The 26,395-nt window shown below is 35.4% G+C and overlaps 2 protein-coding genes across 2 annotated transcripts; both read right to left on the reverse strand.

The window, feature by feature from the left end:
- Positions 1–3,162: 3,162 nt before the first annotated feature.
- Positions 3,163–4,092, reverse strand: LOC117029726 (olfactory receptor 52A1). Its single transcript, XM_033118924.1, has one exon. The coding sequence runs from the start codon at positions 4,090–4,092 to the stop codon at positions 3,163–3,165; it is 930 nt and encodes a 309-aa protein (XP_032974815.1).
- An 18,223-nt stretch (positions 4,093–22,315) lies between these two features.
- On the reverse strand, positions 22,316–23,294 carry LOC117029727 (olfactory receptor 52A1-like). The gene is given in 3 exon segments (XM_033118925.1): positions 22,316–23,193; positions 23,196–23,223; positions 23,226–23,294. Coding segments are annotated over 3 exon segments (975 nt in total).
- Between the last annotated feature and the right edge of the window lie 3,101 nt (positions 23,295–26,395).

Here is a 26,395-nt window from a genome sequence, read left to right on the forward strand (position 1 = left end):
CTGGGTAGTGACCCAAAATATCTGAAAACATTTATCCGTAAAGATATACATACCCCTCTGTTCATTGCAGCATTATTCATGGCGGCCAAGACGTGATAAACACCACAGTGTCCTGTCATGCAGGGTGGCATGCAGAGTCTCTGGTCCCGCTCCCCACATAAGAAAGCAGGACATGGTGAGCCCAAAAAGGAACACCCACGGAGCCATAAATAGGGGAGTCATACCACTATATTCTCGCTGGCAGCATCCACCTCTCTGCAATCCGCAATCCACAATCCGTCCTTGCTAGCCCCCATTTGCTGCTAGCATAGCCACGGAAGTTATATTAGTGGCCAATGGCTCACTGGTTACAGCTGACGGCCAACTAGCCACAGCTGATGGCCATCCAATCATGGTTGATGGCCATTTACTACCTGAGCCAGCACCTTTCCACGTGAGGCCGAGAGCCTGGAAAGTGCACTCCTGGCTCTGTCCCCACATGTCCTTTAATAGATGATTGGATAAAGATGATGAGGTACATGTATATAATGGATTTTTTTCCCTTGTATATATGTACTCAACCAATGATTTTTTTCATTTTGAACTATCTCAGTCCTTTTCAGTCTAACCTGGTAGTTCTGACCGCGAGGTTAAGGAATCTTAAAAATGCACACTTTTCCCCCACCCCCCACCCCAGAGGCCAGCTCTTACCTTAAGAGTATATAATGTCTAGAGAAAAAGTGAATGAGAATGTTTTATGCTCAAACTCAGAAATACCTGAAGCCTTTATAGTTTCTCTGAGTCCTACTTGAAAGTTCAACATTTCCTTAACTCATCTTTTTCTACACATATTTTATTATATGTGGTACTTTCAGCATTCTTTGGAAATTTCATTCATTAAATCTATCAGTTCATTATATTATATATATATATACATTTATATGTATATATATACATATGTATATATTATACATATATATATGTATATATGTATATACACATAATTTTCCATGTTAAAAAAAAGGTGACAGTTTTGTCAATTGTTCCATCATCACAAAGCACAGGTCCCTTTATTCTCTGGTACATAATAAAAATTTTGTCATTCTATTTAAAGCCTTCATCAGCAGTCTTATTGGTACCCTTTAAGCTTCTGTCCATTTACTCTCAAAGTCAATGTTGCATGTTTTAGGTTTTCGTTAGTGCAGAGTCAAACTCTTGACACCATTTTTTTCTTACACTTAACTATTGTTGTGTAATACAACACCCTAACAATATTTTAGGAATTTTTTTTTTCCTCAAGGTTCTGTTGATTGCTTGGTCTCAGCTTGTGTAGTTCTCACTTGAAGTCTGTCAAGCAGTTGCAGATAGTGTTTGGAACAGGAATCCAGGGCTGGACCCAAAGCATCTTCTTCACTCAGATGTTGGACACATCAGTCTACCTCCACAGTGACTCCTGTTCCATCAGAGTAGAACCCAGGCAGTTTTTACATGGTAGCATGAAAAAAGGAAAAACTATGATATCAGTTAAGGACCCTGCCAAGAATTGACACAGATTGACTTCTGTTGTATTCATAGAAGTATCAGGGTCTCAAACTTATTGAAAAATATATTGAAGAGTCTGTTTTTGATTGAGGAGTGGCAAAATCACATAACAGAAGAGTACGTGATGTGGAAGATACAGTTATAGCCATGCTTAGAAAATACAATTAACCACACTCAACTTTCTTTCATTTCCATCGTAAGTGATTTTTCAGTTTCTACTTCCTCTCTAAGCTTCTGTATTATGTTCCCAAGCATCTCTATAATTGTTGACCAATGATATTTTCCAGTGCTTGCCACATCAGCTCTCATACATATAGTCCACTCTCAATATTTTGGATTAGGTGTTTTTGTGTTTGTTTGTTTTGTTTTTCTAGAAATTCCAAGATAGGCAAAACACTTTCACTTACACATATAGAGATTTATAGGGATTCATGAGAGCCAGGACACTTCTCTTCCTTTCCAAGATAATTCACCTTATTCTGTGTGACAGTAGTTTCCTCCCATAAGTCAAAAGGTTAGCTTATCTTCTGGCCCCTGCTCCACTGTGAAAAGACTTTCAATCCACTCCAGGTACATTCCAGAAAAAAAAAGATGGATTGGACAAAGATAATGGAGTTATAAATCATACAGACGAAAGACGTACTTAAATATTTTCACTAATTAAATACCCTAACAACTGTTCATCAGTTCACATTTCCACCTACTGAAAGTAATCATAGCTACAGTTGACATCTGCCTGGCAATAATAACCTTCTTTGGAATGTAACGTCATTTCACTCTATGTGCTATAAATGGGTAATGCCTTTACTTAGATTTAATGCAAATAAATTTATTACTGAAGACTGTTCCTCATAACGCTGACTCACACCAGTCAGTTGTACTTACAGCTGCTATGACATTCTCCTAATCTCATCTGCCACCTGAAGAATACTACCTTTACAGCAGATTATTCACTCACTTCTTGAAAATCTCCATTGATAGAGAGCTTCTTGTTCACACAAATATATTTTTATTTTAGAAGCAGTGTGTTTCCATATAATTCTTAACCACAGTGAGCTAAAATTTACTTTTTTATCATCCACTCCTGAAATATATAAAATTTGGTGGCCACAAAAATATTTTGTCTAGCATATTCTCTTTATAATTAAAGAGATAGTTACTAGAGCCTTCAAATTCTATTTTCATAATGGTAAGAATTCTACGTTGTTTAGTAATCTTCATCACTTTCAATTCAGGACACAAACAAATACATGTTCAGTTTGTAGATGACTCACAAAGTTTTCCACCAGAAAGAACATTGGTACATTTTTTTTTTAGCAGCAATTAGGTATGAAACTGAATTATGCCATTAATTATCATATCAGGATTATAAAAAATATATAAAGGAAGAAAGAAAGGGAAAGATGGAGGGATGAGATACATATACACTTTTCTCCCAAGTTTATCTTATATTCTGAGTCTCTTGTTTTGGAAATATAAACTATTTCGGGGAGATCATGATGATGTAAAAAAAAAAAACAAACAAACAAACAAACAAAAAACCTCACCAAGATAGACATAGTAAAAGGAGTTTCCACCTTAAACAGATCAATATACTTTTACCTATCATATTATTTTTAGATCACTGCTGGGTGTCAGGCTTCAGAATACAAATCTGATCAACCGCCTACGGATCTCTTTGGTCTTCATACCATACACAATGGGATTAAGGGCAGGGGGCACAAGAAGATAGATGGTAGACAATAGAATATGGGCATAGGATGATACATGTCCAAAACGGTGGCTGAAGAAGGAAAAAAAAGCAAGGATATAAAATTCCAGGAAGATAACAATATGGCAAGTACAGGTGTTGAATGCTTTGAGTCGTGCCTCCTTCTGGGGAAGATGAAAAACAGCCCAAAAAATCAAAATGTAGGAGATGAAGACAAAGATCATGTCAAAACCTAGAATTGCAAAAGCCACAAAAAGCCCATATGATTTGTTAATACGGACATCTTCTTCAGCCAGCTTGACCACAGCCATGTGTTCACAGTAGCAATGAAGAATAACCACAGATTGGAAAAGGTGCACCCGTTTAAGTAAAATGGGTAAAATCCCAACAAGCACTGTTGCCCGAATTGCCATCATCAGTACCACCTGAACTAAGAAAAGAGGTGTGAGGATGGCTGTGTGCCTCAAAGGATCACAGATGGCAACATAGCGATCAAAGGCCATGGCCAACAGGATTCCAGATTCCATACCCTGCAAGGCATGGATGAAGAAGAGTTGGGTAAGGCAAGCATCAAAAGCCATGGAACAAGAGCCAAACCAGAAGATGGTCAACATCTTTGGAGCAATGGCTACACAGAGACCTAGATCAGTGACTGCCAGCACTGCCAGGAAGATGTACATGGGTTGGTGAAGACTGCGTTCTGTAGGGATGATGATTAACAAGAAGATATTCCCCAGCAGAGCCACCAGGCATACACCAAGGAAGGGAAATCCAATCCAAAACTGCACATGCTCTAGTCCAGGGATCCCAATCAGAGTCACTGTCATAGGGTTCAGATATGTCATGTTGGTAGATCCCATCAGGTTGGTAAATCCTTTCCTCACCACTGATTCTAATACCTATTTAGAGAAAAAGAAATTATGGATGGGAAGGAAGAAGGATATTTTCCTTACCACTTCTTCCAGAGCATGAAAAATATGGATGAAAATGTGGCCATGTGATTTTGAATCTTTGCTAATCAATTTAAGTTGGTATCACAATAGAATTCTTGGATATCTTTACCCAAAGTCAATGTGAGTGTTTATGGACGAGGAAGATAAATCCAGTGTTTGTCACCTAGAAATTGTAGAAATGGAAATTATGATTCTAACAACATTGACCTTGTTAGTTTTTGAAATGTTCTCAGATGGTGGCACAGATGACATTAAATTTTTTGTCTGTATCCACCTCTGAACTCCAGACACATTTCAGATTAGGTGACACTTCTCTGTGACACTTGAAATCATAGACTAGATCTTCAATCCCATATCCTTGTCCATTTTGTTTAAAGCTCAGAATCTCCAAATAGTGGCAACTTTTCCCAGTGTTCCAATTTTCTCTGGTTTAGGTAGTAAAATAACTCCCCACAAATCTTAGGGATTGACTCTCAGATGGGGAGTGAGGAGGTTTATACTTTCAGCAAATGTTGGTTAAGTTGCCTATATGCAGGTTCATTATCTAGCTTCTTGGAAGTGATGTGGAGGACTCGTTCTTTTGTCAGTAGTAGAGGAGCATATCTGAGTGACTGAGATAATTCTGGCCTATTAGTTTTCAAAGTGAGTGTTTGAAGGTAAAAGGGATCAAATACATGGCGATGAAAAGAGAACTGATGCTGGGTGGTGAACACACAATGTGATATATAGATGATGTATTACAGAATTGTACTCCTGAAACCTATGTAACTTTACTAACAATTGTCACTCCAATAAACATTAATTTAAAAATTAAAAATAATAAAATAAAATACTATATAAAAAAACAAAGTGGATGTTTAAGATGATGAGGTACATGATTTGACTTTGTGTGATGAACACACAATGCAATATATAGATGACGTATTATAGAATTGTACACTTGAAACCTATATAATTGTATTAACCAATGTCACCCCAATAAACTTAATTTAAATAAATAAGTAAATAAAAGTAAAAGAAGAGGATGATGTAGAAAGTGATGCAAGTACTCACAGGTCTTATAACAGACAGAAAGTTGAGAAGATAGATAGGAAATCAGTTGAATCAAAAAGCACCATAAATTAAGATATGATTGTAACATACACAAACTGGCTTATTGAATAAACACTGTAGCTTAAATATTTTTATAATATTAATGTGTTTCAGATACAAAAGGGCAGGGTTGGCTGTGGGTCACTCTACTGTTGATAATAGAGTTCAATCTAACCTACGTGCATTTTTTCATTTTACTGCTATCCGTTGGCAGTGAAAATAAATTCTGATTTTTTAAATTTTATTGTCCCATTTCACACCCATTCCAAACTTAATATCTTAATAATTTGCCAACTTTCTTTCTTTAGAAATCTACCCACTAAAGCTTACTTTATATACTCTCATTTTTCTTTTTTATTAACTATTCTACAAGCTAAACATCATTCAAAAGTTTTATCTTCCTTATGATTTTGTCATAGCCAAATACATTGAATAGGGAATACCATTATGAGTAGGACTTTATATATTTTATTTAAAGGAAAACTAGAGGGATGACTGCTGTAAAATTATAGGGGAAAAAGACTGTTTCACAGTCAATAGGAATATATATGTGGGAATACCTTGAAAGTCCCCAATGTAATAAAATATAGACTACTCTAACAGCTGATGAAGAGAAGGAGATCTTGTTTGTATGAGCTTCTGTAGCTACATTCATCAGTAAAACTATGTCCAAGGCAAAAAGAGACACAGATTAAAACAATTAGAAGTTTTGTGAAAAGAAATTCCCTTTGATGCCTATATGAGATGAATCTAGGAGGGGGAAGTGGTAGATTTCCTAGAAGTGAATGGTGATAAATGGTGAATATGTCTTGTTAATGTGACATGAGAAGACAAGGCAGAGCCTAAAGGAACTTGTAAAAGACAATATATGCTACATAATTATGTATAAGTTGCCTGCCAATGTAAGGATAAAAATAAAATTTAGCTCCAATCCCACAATTATAGGTGATAATGAATTCATCAAGTTACTTTTCTTCTATATAACATAGTATGTGTATTATATGTAAATATATAAAATTATATATAATATGTAAAATATATGTACAAATCTGTACATATAATAAATATATAACATATTTTATATAAATATATATCAACACAAATGCATATAAATACAACATAAATACATAAAATATATTATTTATCATCCTATATATTATGTATATACATATATGTATGCAATTTTCAATATATTATGATGTTTTTATATCTTAAAAAACCTTTCTGGCTGAAGACAGACTGGCCCTTCCTGTCTGGGCTAGCCAATTCTTAGAGGCAGCAAAGGGTCCAGTTAGGAGCATAACTTTAATATGCAAACTAACCAATCCATATATCCTTTATGGCCCATGCACTCAAGGAGGCAGTATCCCTCTGCCTTAATCATCCTAGGGCTAGGTACCAGGCACCTAGAGGTCACCCCTATAGCCAAAGCCTATCAAAATTATTCAAACCAGCCAATCCTAAACTGTTCACTCTGCCCTGCCTGAAACCCCAGTAAAGGCCTTGGCTCAAGTACCTATGTGCTCCCACTCTCCCACCTGCTCCTCTTGTCTTCTGCCTCCTGATGACACGGGCGTGTTTTCTACTTAGCCCTGCAAGGCCTACTGTGCCTTTCATCTCTAGGATCTGTTGGTATAATAACCTTTGTTTCCTGAACCTCTCCTCCGTTTCCTCTTGTGGCTGCATCTGACTGATGATTTCATAAAATACAAACAACCAAAAATTAGTATTTAAAATCATGGGATAGGAATTTAGAAATATAACATATCATCTAATGCTGGATCTATGTGGAATCTTGTCCAAATTCCTTAAGTTTACTTAACTACAAATAGAAGTAATAATATTACTTAACTCATTGAATTATTGGGAGGGCCACCACATACATTTATATATAAAAAACAGCACCAAATATGGAAGAAAGTAAGCACTCAATGTTTGGTAGCTAGTGTTAGTCAGAACCTGCAGAGAACTTCTGTGAAGACAGAGACACATTACTGCCTTCCTGAAGAAGTGTAAAACAAAAATACAGAAATGAGGTAATTTTCTGAAGAAAGGATTACAAATCTATGAGACCTGAAGCTGAAGCTGAACAATAATGAATGTCAACTACAATTTATATACATACATATATATATAGTTACAAGAATAATATATATATACATATACACATATATGTATACATATATACATATACTTCCAAGAAGTAGAATATAGCATTAGGAATAGAGACAGTGGAAATGTAACGGCTGTATGCAATATCAGAGGGGTAGTAGACGGGGGGAGGTGGGTTATCACTGTGTGTGGGATATAAATGAGAAATGTCTATTACATTGTTTTGTGCACCTGAAACTAATAAAAAATAAAATAAAATAAAATTCTATGAGACAATGAATTTTCTGGAGTGGAATAACTTTTCTCAATTGTATCCAAAAGATTGGACATTCTTGTAAGCAGATGAAATAATCATTGTCACAATAGAAAAATGATTTCCCAATGACAAGGAGACTTTGGAGGAGTCAACATATTTCACTTATTTAAATTGATTTGGCCACTTCACCTGAGAAATAATTATATCCTCCTTTAAAGTCTTAGTAGGTAGATGGAAAATATATGAATAGGAAAAACAATTTTCTAAAGAGTTTAGATTAAAAATAGCTCCTAAAAGAGCAAAGGCATGCATTTATGCAATTAAATGATTTCTATGATAATCAGATCATAAAAGATTCATTTCTGGTCTCTGAGTGAAAGAGAAAGAGAAAGGAATAGAAAAATATCTTAAATGGAGACAGGGTAAAGTGTTAGAACAAGAAACAAAAATACAAGATTTTAATGCCCAGCTAAATACAGGTAAAGAGAACATTGTATTTCAGGGGACAGGGCAGAACAATGACAGAATTGTCACTACAGGGGTAATAACGACACCAAAACTGTTAAAGTCAATAGGATGCTTCTATCTTTGACTTTCTTTCTACATCTTTCAAGCACTCCTGCTCAAACTGTAAACGTGAGCACACACGCACACACATACACACAACTTTCCAAACCACAACACTATCTCCTCTTATTTTTAATAAACATTAGAAGAGGAGGCTGACATCCTTATGTTCATCTTGCCCTACCAGTAATTAATTGGGATGTGTCAGTCTCAGTTTTTTCCACATGTAATTAAGAAGATAGTAGTAGATTATCTTTGCATCTCTTCCATCTCTAAATGAGGTGAATCTAGTCCATCTGTCATATTGTTGATAAACCTGAATAAGAGGAAAAAAGGTGACATGCCAAAGTAAAGTTTGTTAATGAGAGCTACAGGATCAATGTTATGTGATTCATTATCCTTTCCACTTCTGTTAAAATATGCTACAATTATGGAAACATTGAGCAATAACCCGTCCCAATTCATGGAGAAGAAACTCACCCAGAAAAACAAGAGAGCTAGCTAGAATGTAAAATCAGTGAATGGAAGAGCTCTTCTCTGCCAGGCTTTGGATTAGGAAAAGTATTAGCTACTAAGTGTCTTTCATCACTTATTTTTAGCTGTTGCTTCCCTTGGCCTTAGAATCTTAGCTGATCCCAGCAGCAATTTTCAGACCTGGCCCTAGAGAGGTCATTACACTCCTGAAACTCAGCCCTCTTTTGGAGAAGAAAGGTATCCCTTGCCTGAGGGCACATAGGCAGAAAGCACTGTTACCTTATGAGTTGTTTCCAAGAAATGAGAACCAGGAAATCTCAAATTATAGGTTACTTTTAGAGCAAGGTGAATCTGAAATCATTAGGCGTGTGTGGAAAGAAAATCTGAGAAACAAAAAATTTGTAGAGTGAAACAAATGAATACAGTAATTTAATCCACTTTCTGGCCTATGGCCATCCTTGCAGTTTAAGGGAACAGAAAAGATATTTATCTTCATAAATACAGCTGAAACTTATAGCTACAAGAACTTCTATTCTTATTATTACTATCATTATTACCACTAATAAAATTGTTTGAAACCATTATTATATATATAGCACATTTCAGTTTCTTGTTTGTTTTTTATATGCTTAGTGTCAAGAAACATAGTGCCTGCTTTCCCTGTTGCCTAAGCCAATTTGAGAAGTCATCATTTACTTCTTTGTTCCACTTTGACACTACTTTTCACCCCCTACATGGTAATGTTTATGAAATTTTGCAGTGACTTCTTGAGTAACTGTAATGTCAGAGTAATCTTCCCAAGATCTCCAGGTGATGAGCTTTATAGAATGTTGTGGAACATTTTAAATGTACCAAATATGAGATTGCATTCTTATCACAAAGTTAATGTAACACATCCCTTTGCCATAGAACATTATTAATTGAATGTAAAAATTATGTTGAAACTTAACTTTTTTCTTTATTCCCAGAAGCAGGGCCTAGTGTGTCAGTTGATAATATGTTTGATAATGTGGTCTTTATTGCATTTAAGTTGATAACATTGTACTGTATAATAGAAATTGCTAAGAGAATAGAATTTAAATGTTATTACCAAAAAAAAGGGTAAATATGTGATACAATGAATGTGTTAACTTGGGGGAAATATTTTCACAATGTGTGCATGCGAGTATATCAAATCATCATATTTTACACTTTAAATATCTTATCATTTTTGTTAATTATACCTTAATAAAGCTGGAAAATGTAAAAAAATTAAAAATAAGGGTTTTTAACTAGGTATGAGCCAACTTCCTAACTCCAACCAAAAGGTGATATATCAGTTGTTGGTTCAGACTTCTGGGATGGTGTAAGCAATCTATGACTGTATATCTCAGAATATATACATATATATTCTATATGCTCAATATTCACTGTAATTAATAGGGATGGATAAAATATCACCATATCTTTTGTTTCCTTTTTAAATTTTCCAATGAGACCTGTGGTCAAACAATTTCTCCACAAATTTGGCTCTAAAGTTTATTACATTTGTTTTCCTTTTTACCCACCCTTTTAAAACTTGTTCTGCAAATATCTTATCTCCATTTTTGTCCCTGTGATATCAATTCCTTCTTTAATTTTCTTTAATTTTCTCTTTATCAATTACTTCATGGGTGTCTCCCCTCAGTTGCCTTTTCTTCTATATCTTAAAGCATTTGCTTTATGTATGTTCCTTTCCTAAACAGATAAACATGTTCAAGTTTCATATCAAAGGAAACTAAAGAATTCTAGAGAACTATCTCACTCTTTTTATCAAAGCGGGTTATCCTTAATTGAAGTAAGCTATCCTTAATTCCCTCTTTGTCTTATTTCCCAGTTGCTTTTTTTTATATCATAGCATCATATTGTTTCCTTTCTCTCTATTAAATCTATTTTTCCTCACTTTGTGGAGGTCACCCATTTTTATAATTAGCAACCTAAGCAAATACTTCCTTGTCTCCATGGAAGTTAACATGCTTCATAATTTCTACATGATTAACACCAAACTTTGAAATTATTTACTATATTTATTTTGTGCCAATATTGTCAGTTGCTTTATCTTTTAATTCTCTCACCTCTTCCTTCACGAATTAATTTTGAAAATGTATACTAGGTTTCTCTAACAATGGGGGTTAAAACTATAGGAACTACTTCCCTCAGTCTTTCTCTCTTTCTGAATATGGATAGATAAGTGATTGAAAGATGGTAGGTAGATAGATAGATAGATAGATAGATAGATAGATAGATAGATAGATAGACAGACACAGGTCTTAGAGAGCAAGTTGCAATAATGTGTTACAAAGTACAGTATATATAGAACTCATGTATATCAGGAAAGAGTACTGCAATCAAGGAAAAGAGAAAATGCAGACACTAAAATCAAACATGCTGTGTTTGTTTGAGTACCTGTAAAAAAGTCAGGGTAATTGGAAAGAAATAAGCAAGGGAGATTCACTTTAAAAAGATGAATCTTGAGAGATAACAGGGGTGCAGAGAGGAATGTGTGCTTTTTTTATCAATTACAATTGACATCCAATATTATATCAGTTTCATGTGTACAGCATAATGGTCAGACATATAAATTATCCCACTAATAAGTCTAGTTCTCAACTTGCATTATACATAGTTATTACAATATTGTTGACTATATTCCTTATGCTGTGCTTTATATTCCTGTGACGATTTTGTAATTTCCAATATGTACTCCTTCATCCCTTCATCTTTCTCACCCAACCCTCCTAACTCCTCTTCTGTCTGGCGACCATCAGTTCTATGTATCTATGACTCTATTTGCTTTGTTTCTTTCTGTTTGTTTGCCTATTTTTGTTCTTTAGATTCCACATATAAGTGAGATCATATGATATTTGTCTCTCTCTGTCTGACTTATTTCACTTAGCATAATACCTTCTAGGTCCATCTATGTTGTCACAAATGGTAAGATCTCATTTTTTATGGCTGAGTAATATTCCATTGTATAAATATACCATATCTTCTTTATCCAACTGTCTATTAATGGGCATTTCAGTTGCTTACATATTTTGGCTATTGCAAATAGTGCTGCGGTGAACATAGAAGTGTATGTACCTTTTTGCATTAGTGTTTTGGATTTCTTTGAATAAATACCCAAAAGTGGAATTGCTAGGTCATTAGATAGTTCTAGTTTTAATTTTTGAGGAAACTCCAAACTGTCTTCCATATTGGCTGCACCAATTTACAGTCCCACAAACAGTGCACAGGGTTCCCTTTTCTCCAGATCCTTCCCAACACTTGTTGATTTTTGACTAATTGATGAGAGACATTCTGACAGGTGTGAGATGGTGTCTCATTGTGGTTTTAATTTGCATTTCTCTGATGATTAGTGATGTTGAGCATCTTTTCATATATCTACCTATTGGCCGTCTGTATGTCCTCTTTGGAGAAATGTCTATTGACGTCCCTTGCCCATTTTTTAATTGGATTGTTTGTTTTTCTGATGTTGAGTAGTACAAGTTCTTTATAAATTTTTTATATTAAGCCCTTATCAGATATACCATTGGTGAATATTTTCTCCTAATTCAGTAGAATGTCTTTTCATTTTGTTGACAGTTTTCTTTGCTGTCAAAAACTTTTTAGTTTGATGTAGTCTCATTTGTTGTTGTTTTTTTTTCTTTTGTTTTCCTTGTTTTAGAAGATAGGTCAGAAAAAAATATTGCTAAGGGCAGTGTCGGAGAGCTTACTGCCTGTATTTTTTCTAGGGGTTTTATGGTTCCAAGTCTTACACGTAAGACTTTGATCCATTTTGAGTTTATTCTTGCATATGGAATGAGAAGGTGATCCAGTTTCTTTTTTTTGTAGGTATCTGTCCAGTTTTCTCAACCCCATTTATTGAGTAAACCATCTTTACTCCATTGTGTATTCTTGCTTCCTTTGTTATATATTAAATGACCATATATTAATAGTTGTGGGATTATTTCTAATCTCACTATTCTGTTCCATTGATTTATTTGTCTGTTTTTTGCCAACACTATGCATTTTTGATTACTATAGACTTGTAGTACAGTTTGAAATCAGGTAGTGTGATACCTCCAATTTTTTTGTTCTTTCCAAGATTGTCATCGCTATTCAGGGTCTTTATATAAATTTTAGGATTATTTGTTCTAGTTCTGTGAAAAATGCCATTGGTATTTTAATAGGGATTGCATTGAATCTATAGATTTCTTTGGGTTAATGGACATTTTTAGCTATGCTAATTTTTTCTACCCCAGACCGTGGTATATGTTTCAATTTATTTGCATATTCTTCACTTTATTCTTCAGTGTCTTATAGTTTTCTGAGAACAGTCTTTTACCTCCTTGGTTAAATTTATTCATAGGTGTGTGTTTTTTTTATCTGATGCAATTGCAAATGGGATAATTTTCTTAATTTCTTTTTTTGACAGTTTATTTTTGGCATATAAAATGCAATTGACTTCTGAATATTAATTGTGTATCCTGCTACTTTAGTGAATTCATTTATCAGTTTTAATATTTTTCTTGGAGGAATCTTTGGAGTTCTCTACATACAGTATCATGTCATCTGCAAATAACGACAGTTTTAATTTTTTCTTTCCAATGTGGATGCCTTTTATGTCTTTTCTTGTCTAATTGTTGTGGTTGGGACTTCCAATACTATGTTGAATAAAGTGTGAAAATGGGCAGCCTGTTCTTGTTCCTGATCTTAGGAGATTGCTGTTAGTTTTTTCCTGTTGAGTATGTTAGTTGCAGGTTTGTCATATATGGCCTCTATTATATTGTAGTATGTTCCCTCTATTCGCACTTTATTGAGAGCTTTTATCATAAATGGATCTGGATTTTTGCAAATGCTTTTTGCTGCATCTATTTATGTGATCATATGACTTTTATCTTTCATTTTGTTTATGTGGTGCATTACATAATTGATTGTGGATATCAACCAACATTGCAATCCCAGGAACAAATCCCACTTGATCATGGGTATGATCTTTTTAAGGTATTGATAAATGCAGCTTGTTAATATTTTGTTGAATATTTTTGTATCTATGTTCATGAGGGATATCGGCCTATAGTTTTCATTTTGTAATGTCTTTTGTCTGGTTTTGGAATCAGGGTAATGGTGGGCTTGTAGAATGAACTTGGGAGCCTTCCCTCCTCTTGAATTTTTTAGGATAGGGTGAGAAGAATAGGTATTAACTCTTCTTGAATGTTGGTAAAACTCACCCATAAAGCCATCCAGTCCAGGACTTATGTTTGTTGGGAATTTTTTCATTACTGATATTATTTCATTAGTAGTAATCAGTCTATTCAGATTTTCTGATTCTTCTTGATTTCATCCTTGGAAGATTGTATGCATCTAGAAATTTATCCATTTCTCCAGATTGTCCAATTGTTGGCATGCAATTGCTAATAGGATTTTTCTTATAATTTCTTGTATTTCTGTGGTGTCTGTTCTTACTTCTCCATTTTCATCTGATTTTATTTATTTAGGTCTTCTCTCTTTTTTCTTGATGAGGCTGGTTAAAGGCTTATCAAGTTTATATTTAAAAAAAACCAGTTCTTGGTTTCATTGATCTTTTGTATTTTTTTAGCCTATATTTTGTTTATTTCTGCTCTGATCTTTATTATTTTCTTTCTTCTACTCACTTTGGGCTTTGTTTGCTGGATTGTTTGTTTGTTTGTTTTGTGGTGGTTTTTTTTCAGTTCTTTTAAATGTAAAGTTAGATTGTTTGAGATTTTTCTTTTTTCTTGAGGTGGGCCTCCAGTATTGCTATGAATTTTCTTCCTGGGACTACTTTCACTTTGCTATAGATTTTGGGTCATTGTGTTTTCATCTTCATTTGTCTCAAATGAAAAGAAGAAATCTTTGATTTCTTCTTTGAGCTCATTGTTAACCCATTCATTGTGTAGTAGCATGTTATTTTGCCTCCTCATGTTTGTGTGTGTTTTTAGGGATTTTTTTGTAATTTATTTCTAGTTTCACACCATTATCAATGGAGACCATGCCTTAAATGACCTCAATCTTCTTGAATTTATTGATACTTGTTTTGTGACCTAACATGTGGTCTGTCTTGGAAAATGTTCCCTATGCACTTGGAAAGAGTATATATTCTGTTACTTTGGGGTGGAATGCCCTAAAAATATCAAATCCATCAGGTCTGTGTCATTTAAGTCTGCTGTTTTCTTGTCGATTTTCTGTCTGGAAGATCTGTCCATTGGTGTCAATGAGGTGTTAAAAATCCTCTCCTATGACTGTATTACTGCCAATCTCTCTTTTTATGCTAGTCAATATTTGCTTTATATGTTTAGGTGCTCTTATATTGGGTGCATATGTTTACTAGGGTTATATTCTCTTGTTGGATTGATCCATGTGTCATTGTGCAATGTCCTTTTTTGCCTCTTATTACATAATCTTGATTTAAAGTCTATTTTGTCTGATATAACTATTGCTACCCCACCTTATTTTTCATTTACATTTGCATGAAATATATTTTTCTATCCTTTACTTTTGTCTATTTGTGTATTTTGATCTGATGTGGATCTCTTGTAGATAGCACATGTATGGGTCTTATTTTCTTATCTATTCCACTACCTCATGTCTTTTTATTGGAGCATTTAATCTATTTACATTTAAAGTGATTATTGATGAATACATAGTTATTGTCATTTTATTACTAATATTTATGTTTTCTTTTTGTTTGTCTTTTTTTTCTTTTTAAAGAAGTCCCTTTAACATTTCCAAGAAATGAAGACAGTTTAAACTTTGGGACAAAAATCAAGAGTAAAGACGTTAGCATCATAGGGGGTATCAGAAGGAGAAAAGAGTGAGCAAGGAATTGCTAATCATCAGAGAAATGCAAATAAAAACCACAATGAGATATCACCTCACCCAGGTCAGAATGGCTATCATCAACAAGACAAATAGTAACAAGTGTTGGAGAGGCTGTGGAGAAAAAGGAACCCTCATAGACTGTTGGTGGGAATGCAGACTGGTGCAGCCGTTATGGAAGGCAATGTGGAGGTTCCTCAAAAAAATACGAATAGAATTACCATATGACCGAGCAATCCCTCTCCTGGGTATCTACCCTAAATATATGAAAACATTTATCCATATAGACAGTTGTGCTCCAATGTTCATTGCAACTTTATTTATGGTGACCAAGACATGGAAACAACCAAAATGTCCTTCGATAGATGAATGGATAAAGAAGTTGTGGTATATATACACAATGGGATACTATTCAGCAGTAAGAAAAGATGAAATAGTACCATTTGTGACAACATGAATGGATCTTGAGATTATAATGCTAAGCGAAATAAGTTGGACAGAAAAGTAGAGAACCATATGATTTCACTGATATGTGGTGTATAAACCAAAAATAACAAAAGAACAAGACAAGCAAATGAGAAACAAAACTCATAGACATGGACAATAGTTTAGTGGTTACCAGAGGGTAAAGGGGTAAGGGGTGGTAGATGAGGGTAAAGGGGATCAATATATGGTGATGGAAAGAAAACTGACTCTGGATGGTGAACACACAATGTGATTTATAGAGGATGTAATACAGAATTGTACACCTGAAATTAATGCAACTTGACTAACAATTGTCATCCCAATAAATTTTTGGGATCCCAAAAAAAAAAAGAAGAAGAAAGAAAGAGAAAGAAAACCCATTTGGAGAAATAATGACTGAAAACCTGGCGAAGGAAATAGAGATACAAGGCCAGGAAGTGCAGAGTCCCAAACAAGATGAACCCAAACAGGCCTACACCAAGACACATCATAATTAACATGGCAAAGGTTAAAGACAAAGAGAGAATCCTAAAAGCAGCAAGAGAAAAGCAGTTAGTCCTCTACAAGGGAACTCCCATAAACTATCAGCTGATTTCTCAACATAAACTTTGAAGGTTAGAAGGGATTGTCACAAAATATTTAAAGTAATGGAAAGCAAGCACCTACAACCAAGATTACTCTACCCAAAAGGCTATCATTTAAAATTGAAGTACAGTAAAGAGCATCCCAGACAAGAAAAAGATAAAGGAGTTCATGACCACCAAACCAGTGTTGCAAGGATGTTAGAGGAACATCTTTAAAACAAAAACAAACAAAACAAGATAAAAATTTGAATAATAGAATGGTAATAACTACATATCTATCAACAATTGCTTTCATTTTAAATGGATTAAATGCTTCAATCAAAGGACATTGGAGGGCTGAATGGATAAGAACACAAAACCCATACATATGTTGCCTACAAGAAATTCACTTCAGATTGAAAGACACACACACACACTGAAAGTAAAGGGATAAAATAATCATTCCATGAAAATGGAAACAAACAAACAAACAAAGCTGGGGTAGCAACACTTACACCAGAAAATAGACTTTAAAACAAAGGCTATAAGAAGAGACAAGAAGGATCCTGTAATTCCACCTCTGGGTATTTATCTAAAGAACTCCAAATTGCTACTTCGAGGGGACATGTGTGTCCATATATTTACTGAAGCATTGTTCACAATGGTTAAGACGTGGAGGCAGCTGAGTGCAGTATGTCAGACAAAGACAGGTGCAATGTGGTTTTGCTTATATGTGGAATCTAAGAACAAAATAAACAAACAAACAAAACAGAAACAAACTCATAAATACAGAGAACATTTGGGAGGGGCATTGGGGTTAGTGAAAAGGAGAAGGGATTAAGAGGTACAAATTCATTGTTACACAGTAGTCATGGGGATGTAGGGTATAGTATAAGAAATATAACCAATAATATTGTAATAACTATATATGGTGTCAGATGGATACTAAAGTTATTGGATAGATGGGAAGGTGTTGGGGGCAGGGTAAAAAAAGTGTAGGGATTAAGAAGTACAAATTGGTGGTTACAAAACCGTCATAGGGATGTAAAATAAAGCCTAGGGAATATATCAATAATATGGTAATAACTACGTAGGGGCACAGGTGGGTATGAGACTAATCAGGAGACTTCTTAAATTATATAAACGTCTAACCACTATGTTATATACCTGAAATTAATATAAGATAATATTGAATATCAACTGTAATTGAAAAATCTGAAAAGGGGGGAAAAAGATGGAGAGGAATAAGACATTCAAATTTCCAGGTATAAAGCAAATATGTCATGGGGATCTAATGTACAGCATAGGGAATATAGTCAATAGTACTGTGATAGCATGGTATGGTGTCAAGTGGTTGCTGGACTTATCATGATGATAATTTCTTCAGGCATTAATGTGGGGGGGGGGGGGGGGGGGGGGGGGGGGGGGGGGGGGGGGGGTTGAATAACAATAGTGTACACCTGAAATTAATATAATATTGTATGTTAGCTATATTTTTTAATAAAAATCTTTTTAAAAATCAGTAAAATAAGCAATGCTATTAGAAAATGGGCAAAAGACAGAAAGAAACATTTCACTTAGAGGATAAATTGATCATTATAAACACAAAAATGCTCAACATTATTAGTCATTAGGAAACACAAATTAAAATCCCAATAAGGTATCATTACATTTATTGGAATGGAAAAAAATTTTTAAATGGCACCACCCAATTCTGAGGAGGATGGAAAGAAACTTGATCATTCATACTTTGCTGTTAGAAATGTAAAATGATCCGGCCACTCTGGAAAACTATTTGGCAGTTCCCTTAAAAACAAAAAACTAAACATATAAATTTCCATACAACGCAGAAATTATGCTCCTGGGCATTTATAGAAGACAAATGAAAACTTATGTTCACACAAAAATAAATGTTAATGTTTATAGAGATTTTATTTATAATAGTCAAAACCTGGAAGCAAAGCAGAGGTCCTTCAATAGGTGATGCAAACTGTGATGCATCCATACCATGAAACACAGCTCAGAACAACAAAGAACAAACTATTAATTCATGCAACAACCTGTATGACTCTCCAGGAAATTATGCTCGGTGGAAAAAGCCGGTCCCAAAGGGTTACATAATTTATGGTTCCATTTATAACATTCTTAAAGTGACAAAACTATAGAAATAGAGAACAGATTAGTGGTTTTCAGGGACTAAGAAAGGGGTAAGAAAGGAAGGAAGTGGATATGGTTATAAATTGGACAGATTTTTGTAGTGACGGGCATTTTCTTTATGTTTACTGTATCAATATCAGTATCTCAGTTATAGTATTATACTGTAGTTTTGTAAGATACTACCATAGGAGGAAACTGCGTAAAGGGTACAGAGGATCTCTCTGTATTATATCTTCCAACTGTATGTGATCGACAATTATCCCAAATATGCTAATTTTTAAAAAGTAAAGAAGTCGGAGAAAGACAAATACCATATGATCTCACTTATATGTGGAATCTAAAGAACTGAATAAATGAGCAAAGTAACAGAAATAGTCCCAGAGATACAGAGGAAAACTGATGGTTGCTAGAAGGGAAAGGGGTGGGGATGAGGGAGAAGGGGAAGGAATTAGACAGCATAAATTGGTAATTACAATATTGCCGCAGGGATATGAAAGACAGTTTGGGGATATAATTAATAATGTTGTAAAGATTTTGTTGGGTGTTTGATGGGCACATGTCTTATTAGGGAGACCACTTCATGGGTGGTGTAGATGCTTGACCACTGCGTGGTACACCTGAAGCTAAAGCTGAAGCTGAATAATATTGTATGTCAACTATAATCTAATATATATATAGTCATGGGATATGGAGTATAGCATAGGGAATAGAGTCAATGGTACTGTAATAAATATTTATGATGTCAGCAGGGCAATAGATTGTTGGAGGCTTTCACTTTGAGAGGGGTGAACTGTCTAATTATTGCATTGTTATATACACGCGAAACTAACAAAATAAACAAATAAATATATAATAAATTAAATAATAAGAAAAGTAAAAAATAAAAAGCTATAAGGGGCCTAGGAAAATTAATTGGCCAAGGCAATAATCTGATTGGTCAAGTTACAGAGAGGATATTAATGACCTACTAGACGATACAAATGCTTATGATCAAAGATATAATATACATACACATATTTACTTTTCAGGTTTTAATGAAAGGTCACAAAATGGGAGGACAGATTTGACCTCAGGTTAACTTTATAGATCTATTTCCCTAGAGAATTATACAAATGGACCCATAACTGTTACCAAGCATCGTTGTTTACTGTTAAAAAAAAGAAAAAGAAAAGAAAGATAAGAGAAAAAGACAAAAAACGGGGGTGGAAAAGACTCCTCATTTGTAAGTTGTTCTGAAGTAGAACTTGTCTAAAGGAATTATAGTTTTTTTGTGGTAATCCTTTGTGGTAAGGTGTGGGCCTTCCTGTTGTATAAACCTTCTGCAGTAATTGACCTCCTTTTCTTGTGGGTCCCGGAAAGTTAGTTTCATGGCATCCTACAAGAGCTATTGGCTCTTGTGGGTTATTAGAGATCAAAAATCACAGGGAATGAAAATCTATCATGTCATTTTCTCTTTTCTTAGAGCATTTACTTTAGAAAACTTTTAATTATAAATTATTTCTCTGTCCTTTGAGATATAACTCAATTAAAAGAGTGGAGAGTGTTACAAGTTATGACTGGCTTTCTCAGGATCTGGGGGCTATCCCTTTGAAATGTATTCATCAAGAATGATGTTGCAGCTATTTCCCAGTCTCTGTAGGAGGGTAGGAGCCTAATTTTGGTGTGCCCTTGTTCCAAGTTGTAAAATTCTCTCCTGTTATAAAGATAAAGTTTAATTCTCACGGTGTATAGCCAATTAGCAAACACAGATGGCCTATAATCCATCCTCCTTCACCCCCCAGCCAAACCCAGCTCTTAAGAATGTTCCCACCGTTGATTTCAGGAGAGCTGAGTATTTACGCTTGGTTTGTGGTTTGTACCCCTATTGCTGGCCATAGTATCAGAATAAAGTGAACTTCTGTGTGTTCATTCTGTCCCATGGGATTTTTTTAACAAATGTTAAAGGAATTTTTTTTTCTACCTATTTAGGTGAAGACTGTTGTGAGTAGTACATTCAATGAAGATAAATGCCTGACTAGCTAGGTTGCATATTGTGCTTCCAGTTCATGTACCAACAAATTTATTATTTGTCATGCAAGCTGTGCTGGTTAACGATTGACTGCTTCTCAGATCCAAATTAACTTTTGCCTTCTCTGTGAAAGTGTATGTACCTTGGCCCTCTTAAGTACTTTTTCTTTACCAGCTGGTACAATGCTAACCTTCGTCAGTAGAGGGCACTGGTAAGGCACTGCAGGAAGAGAGGGGCTTTGCTTCCTGGTTGCTGTGTGCTCACTCTACAGTCTCTTGCAGTTTGGGTGCCTTGTCTAGTTTCCAGCAGGCTCCTAGAGTTCTCGCAAGTTCTCTAGGGCTCAGATTCTGCAGTGCATGAAGCAAGCAGCATCCAGTGGCCAACAGATTCTTTAGCAACTCATGAACAGCTCTTCCTAGCACCCTACAGGGTGGATATCTGGCAAGTTCCACTAGAGCAATATCACGGCCACTTTTCAGTCTTTCTATGATTCAGTGCTGTTCCTTCTCTAATAAGGTCTAGATTTCAGACCAGAGCTTCATATATTTTTCTTTGCTTAGAAATATGATTCACCGTAAGATAACTTTGGTACGTATTATAAGGTGGGTAACTTTGGTACGTATCATGAGGTGGATGTTGATAGGTCTGCAGTAAAGGAATGCACATGGTCGGGCAAGTTAAGAAAGTTTTTATTGTATGAAAGAAAAGTTTACTGGTCTGAGCAAAAGATGGCTACAGTCTGGGCTGCATGTCTAAAGGAGACTTGCAGCCCAGAGGAGAGGGTGAGGAGGGTTTTATAGGGACTATGCTGACAGGGTAATATTGTTTGAACAGAAAATGTTTACTGCCGGCAAGCCAGTAGCTGTTTATAGCATTTTCTGTTATCGCAAGTTTGGCTCTGTCTGCAGGTGCAGGCCAAAAGACATTTTGTTGTTTTCTTGCAGTCATGGTTCTGTCTGTAAGTCAAGGTCTCTGAGAGCTAACATTCAGAGACCTAACATTAAGTCAAGGTCTATAACGTTCAGAGACCTGACAGATGTCACAGTTCATTTTTTTGGACACTCATTTAGTTGTTCTAGCTCTACATTTTGGGAAGACATTTTAATTCCCATTAAATTGCTAAGACATCTTATTCAAAAGTTAATTGACCATGTATATATGAGTATGTCTTAATATCTCATGGGTTAACACAGAAATCACAATGAATATTAGTCTTATTTTTAATAAAATAAGAATACAGAGTGTCAAATATAGGGTATGCAACAAAAGCAATGGTTAAAATAAATCCATACTTGAAAATACATATATTACAAAATGGAAAGTTTGAAAACCATTAATCAAAACTTTCTTATAAAGAAATAAAAAGAACTGCAAATTAAACACAATGAAAGTAAAAGGAATGAAATGATAAAGATTAGATTAGCAATCAAATGCATTACAGATAAAGAGCTAATATCAGTATTAACCTGGATATTTTTTATATCAACCTAGCTGTAGTTTTGGAAATAAATGCCTTTAAGATGAGCATGATGATGTGACTCCGAATAATGAACACACAGAGTCCCACCTCTCTCCATCTCTAGGAAATAGAAGAATTCTCTACATGACAACAGACATTTGATAAATCACTGCTGGAACCCATGATTCACAAAAAATCTGTGCCACACGTTTACGAATTACCTTATTTTTTACACCGTAAACAATAGGGTTGAGTGCAGGAGGGACAAGGAGGTAAATAGTAGACAGAATAATGTGTGTAGAGGGGGCAACATGTCCAAAACGGTGGCTGAAGAAAGAGAAAAAGGCAAGAATATAAAATTCAAGGAAAACCAAAATATGAGCTGTACATGTATTAAGTGCCTTGAGTCTTGCCTCTTTTCGATGTAGACGAAAAACAGCCTGGAAAATAAGGATATAGGATATAAGGATAAAAATCGTGTCAAATCCCAGAACTGTAAAACCCACAAAAAGACTACATGCTTTATTGATTTGGATGTCTTCTGCAGCCAGTTTGACCACAGCCATGTGCTCACAGTAAGAGTGGGCAATAAGAATGGAACGGAAAACATGCAGTCTTTTGATTAAAATGGGTAACAGACCAACTAGCACTGTAGCTCCTATTGCCACCATCACTACCATGCGACCCAGAATAGAAGGTGTGAGGATGGATGTGTGCCTCAGTGGATCACAGATGGCAATATAACGGTCAAAAGCCATGGCCAAAAGGATGACAGACTCCATGCACTGCAATGTGTGAATGAAGAACAGTTGGGCTAGGCAGGTGTCAAAGGCCATGGAACAAGATCTGAACCAGAAGATAGCCAACATCTTGGGAGCAATGGCTGCACAGAATCCTATGTCAGAGGCTGCCAACACAGCCAGGAAGATGTACATGGACTGGTGCAAGCTGGATTCTGTGGGGATGGTGATTAATAAAATGATATTTCCCAAAAGAGCCACCAGGCACACAGCAAAAAAGGAAACCCAATCCAAAACTGCACATGTCCAGGAATAGTCCAGGAATTCCAATCAAGATTACAGTTATGGGGTTCAAATATGATGTATTGATGGACGACATTCTTCTTAACACTGATTCTGATAACCTGCAGGAGAAAATTGAATGAGATGTCAAAAGGCTTTAGCCCTCACTATCATTCAACCATTATTATTCAGCTGTACTAAACATTGAACAAATAATTTCAGTGCTTTGGATGGCAATTTAACCAGAATGATCTGAGGTTCTACAATACATGTCAGAATGGCAGAGACAAACAATCCTGCCGACCTACCAGAGCTGAAAAATGGGAAAATTTCAGGATTTGTGACTTAGCTCTTTTGAAAATGGAAACCATGAAACTGAGAGCACTGCTTTTTGACATCTTTAATGAGCTCTAGTCTAGTTTGTCTGAAAAGCCACCATTAGTTGTTTTTCTTCATCTACTTCTAGATGCCAGCCCAGGAGACTTGGTGTCACAGAAGAAATCCTGTTTCTGTTGCCCTGTTGCATTAATGTATAATCCTGTGACAGCCTTCAATATTACTCCCATGGTTCCTGGTGCTGGGGAGCAAGTTATTTATCCGTGAGTCATTGGCATCGTGTTTCAAATAGAGTATTATAGAAGAGAGTCTACCTTTCTTATAGTAACTCATTCCTTCATCTAAATATTGAACAAACTAATGTTTTTTAGGGCACAAAATGTAACCCTTAGGAAAGATTTGAAGAGTAGTCTTTCAAACACAGACAGAAGAAATTTGTCTTCTAAGTGAATTAAGACTCACTTATGTTTAAGGTAGATTTGTTGAGTGGAATAGGGAGTGTGGAATAGAAACTATTTTAACTGGTGCTTAGGAGTGAGGAGAAGAACAAAAAAAGGAGAAAAAGAAAAAGAAAAACAGAAGTACCACATTCAAGAAGTATGGACAATTTAAAATAGGACAATTTAAAATAGTATATTTATTAAAAACAACAATTCTGGCTGGTTTAGATATACTCTGAAGCTAGATTAACATAACTATGTATTCTCCCCAGAAGTTAAAGATCAGCGGGTCTCTAGACTCTTTGAGCTCTGGGTAAAATTTTAATCCTGTTTTGCATAGTGGACTCCCTACTTTTTTTTTAAATAACTTTATACTATACTATGAGTGATTAGCTGTGATTTGAATGCTGAAGATCCTTTGAATACAATCCTCATTTCTTAATACCTCCCTAGTTCAACAATCTTTCCAGATTTTGACTCATTACTTTGGGGGCGGGGGGAGATTCAAATCCATTAAAAACAACAACAACAACAACAACACAAACACTTTTTTCTTCCTTTGGTCTCAATTTCATTAATCGCCCTCTGATATTTTAAACATTTCACATTTTGATTCAATCTATCCATGTCTAAACACTGATCCCAATCACTCCCACACATTTCCTCAGGTCTGGTCACCTCCATACTCCCTGGAAAAAGAAGTTCTTGATGAATAGCAATAGAAGTCTCTGCTTCTGTTTTCCTCTAGATGGCAATTTCTTGAAAAACGTCAGAAAAATTGCTGTTTTTATGGCCACAGAAATTATTTGTGTAGGAGTAAAAAAAGGATTTTGGGTTCAATAATTCTTAAATGAAAAAAGATTGATGAAGGGACACTGAAATCTCTGCTTGTGATCCTGCAACAATAATAATGAGTGAGATATATAATACATAGACAATATAAATTATATTATATAGATATTTTTACATAGATAAATTATAATATGGCCAGCATAGTTGTAAATATGGATTAAAGCAATAAATATTGTTGAGAAAAATAATTTCCTTTGATACCTATATGTGTTATATGGGGATACATGGTGAAGGAAATAGTGAAATGTATGAACATTGTTGTTAATACTTGTATATATGAGTTGCCAGAAATTGTAGAAGCTAAAAGAGAAAAACATCTCATAAACTAAAAATATAATTATTTCCTTAAAAATCGTTCAATAATTGATAGTCTAAAGGCAAATGTACTTGATGACAATGCCTTTATCAGATTACTTGCAGATTGTGATTTATAATAAGAAATATATATTTAGTCTTCATCCCCTTTCGTGGCACAGGGATCTTAAAATCCTTGTAATTTCCCAACTGTTAAGAGCAATAGGAGCACCTTTTGTTATAATAGTTTTTTGTCCTCAGTTCCTGAAATAGCTCCAGAGCAATAAAGATAAAAGGAGTATCTTTTGCTATTCTTAACAAGCACCTTTTAACTACACCTGAGTTTATGGTAGTGAGGTGATTTTTTTTTGGATAGCCACAGGGTGGGGCTGGTTGCCAGAGGAATACAACTTATAATTAGAGGGTTGGAACCTTCTGCCCTACTTCCCCTGACTTCTGAGGAAGAAGAGGGGTTGGCGATTGACTGAATCACCCCTAACCTCCGATTTAATCAATCACACTTATGTAATGAAGCTTCCATAAAAATCCCTAAAATAGGAGATTTGGAAAGCTTCCCAGTCGCTGAACATAGAGAGGTGCTGGAGAGGTTACGCAAGCTCCATACTCCTTCCCACATTCCTTGCCGTGTGCATCTCTTCCATCTGGTTGATAAGTAAACTGTTTTCCTGAGTTCTGTGAGCCATTAAACAAATTATCAAACTCAAGGAAGGGGTTGTGGGAACCCCTGATTTTATAGCCAAGCCAGACATAAGTTGTGGGTAGCCTCACAACCCACTACCTTTGTGTAACTTAAGGACCCACTGCTTGGAATTAGCCTGTGAGATGGGGAAGAGTCTTAAGGGAGTGAGCCCTTAACCTGTGAGACTTTATGCTAACTCCAGGTAGACAGTGTCATAATTGCATTAAATTATAGGACACCGAGCTGATGTCTGCAGAGAATTGGAGAATTTCTTGTGTAGGAAAAGCCCCCACATACCTAGGAGTGCTGGTGCAAGTGTGAAACTGCAGAGCCAGTTCGAAATGATCCAATCCTGTTTAACAAGATACTGAGTTGCTCTTCAGAGACAACAGAGCCAAACGGCCTGTCATGAAGCTGAAATATGTGCAGAGAACTAAACTTTGACCTCCATCAGCACCCAGGAACAAAGTGTCCCCACCTCCTGCCGCCACCCTTGGAACCAAAGAACTGGGATATAACTGGAACTTAAACACCTGAACCCTTTCAGAAGTGAAGGGTCTGTTGTCCAGAAAAATC

Source organism: Rhinolophus ferrumequinum, chromosome 11, assembly GCF_004115265.2.
Source record: "Rhinolophus ferrumequinum isolate MPI-CBG mRhiFer1 chromosome 11, mRhiFer1_v1.p, whole genome shotgun sequence".
Classification (NCBI taxonomy): Eukaryota; Metazoa; Chordata; class Mammalia; order Chiroptera; family Rhinolophidae; genus Rhinolophus; species Rhinolophus ferrumequinum.

Bases quoted from the DNA above. Each gene is read 5' to 3' on its own strand.
- LOC117029726 (XM_033118924.1), bottom strand. From the start codon at position 4,092: ATGGGATCTACCAACATGACATATCTGAACCCTATGACAGTGACTCTG.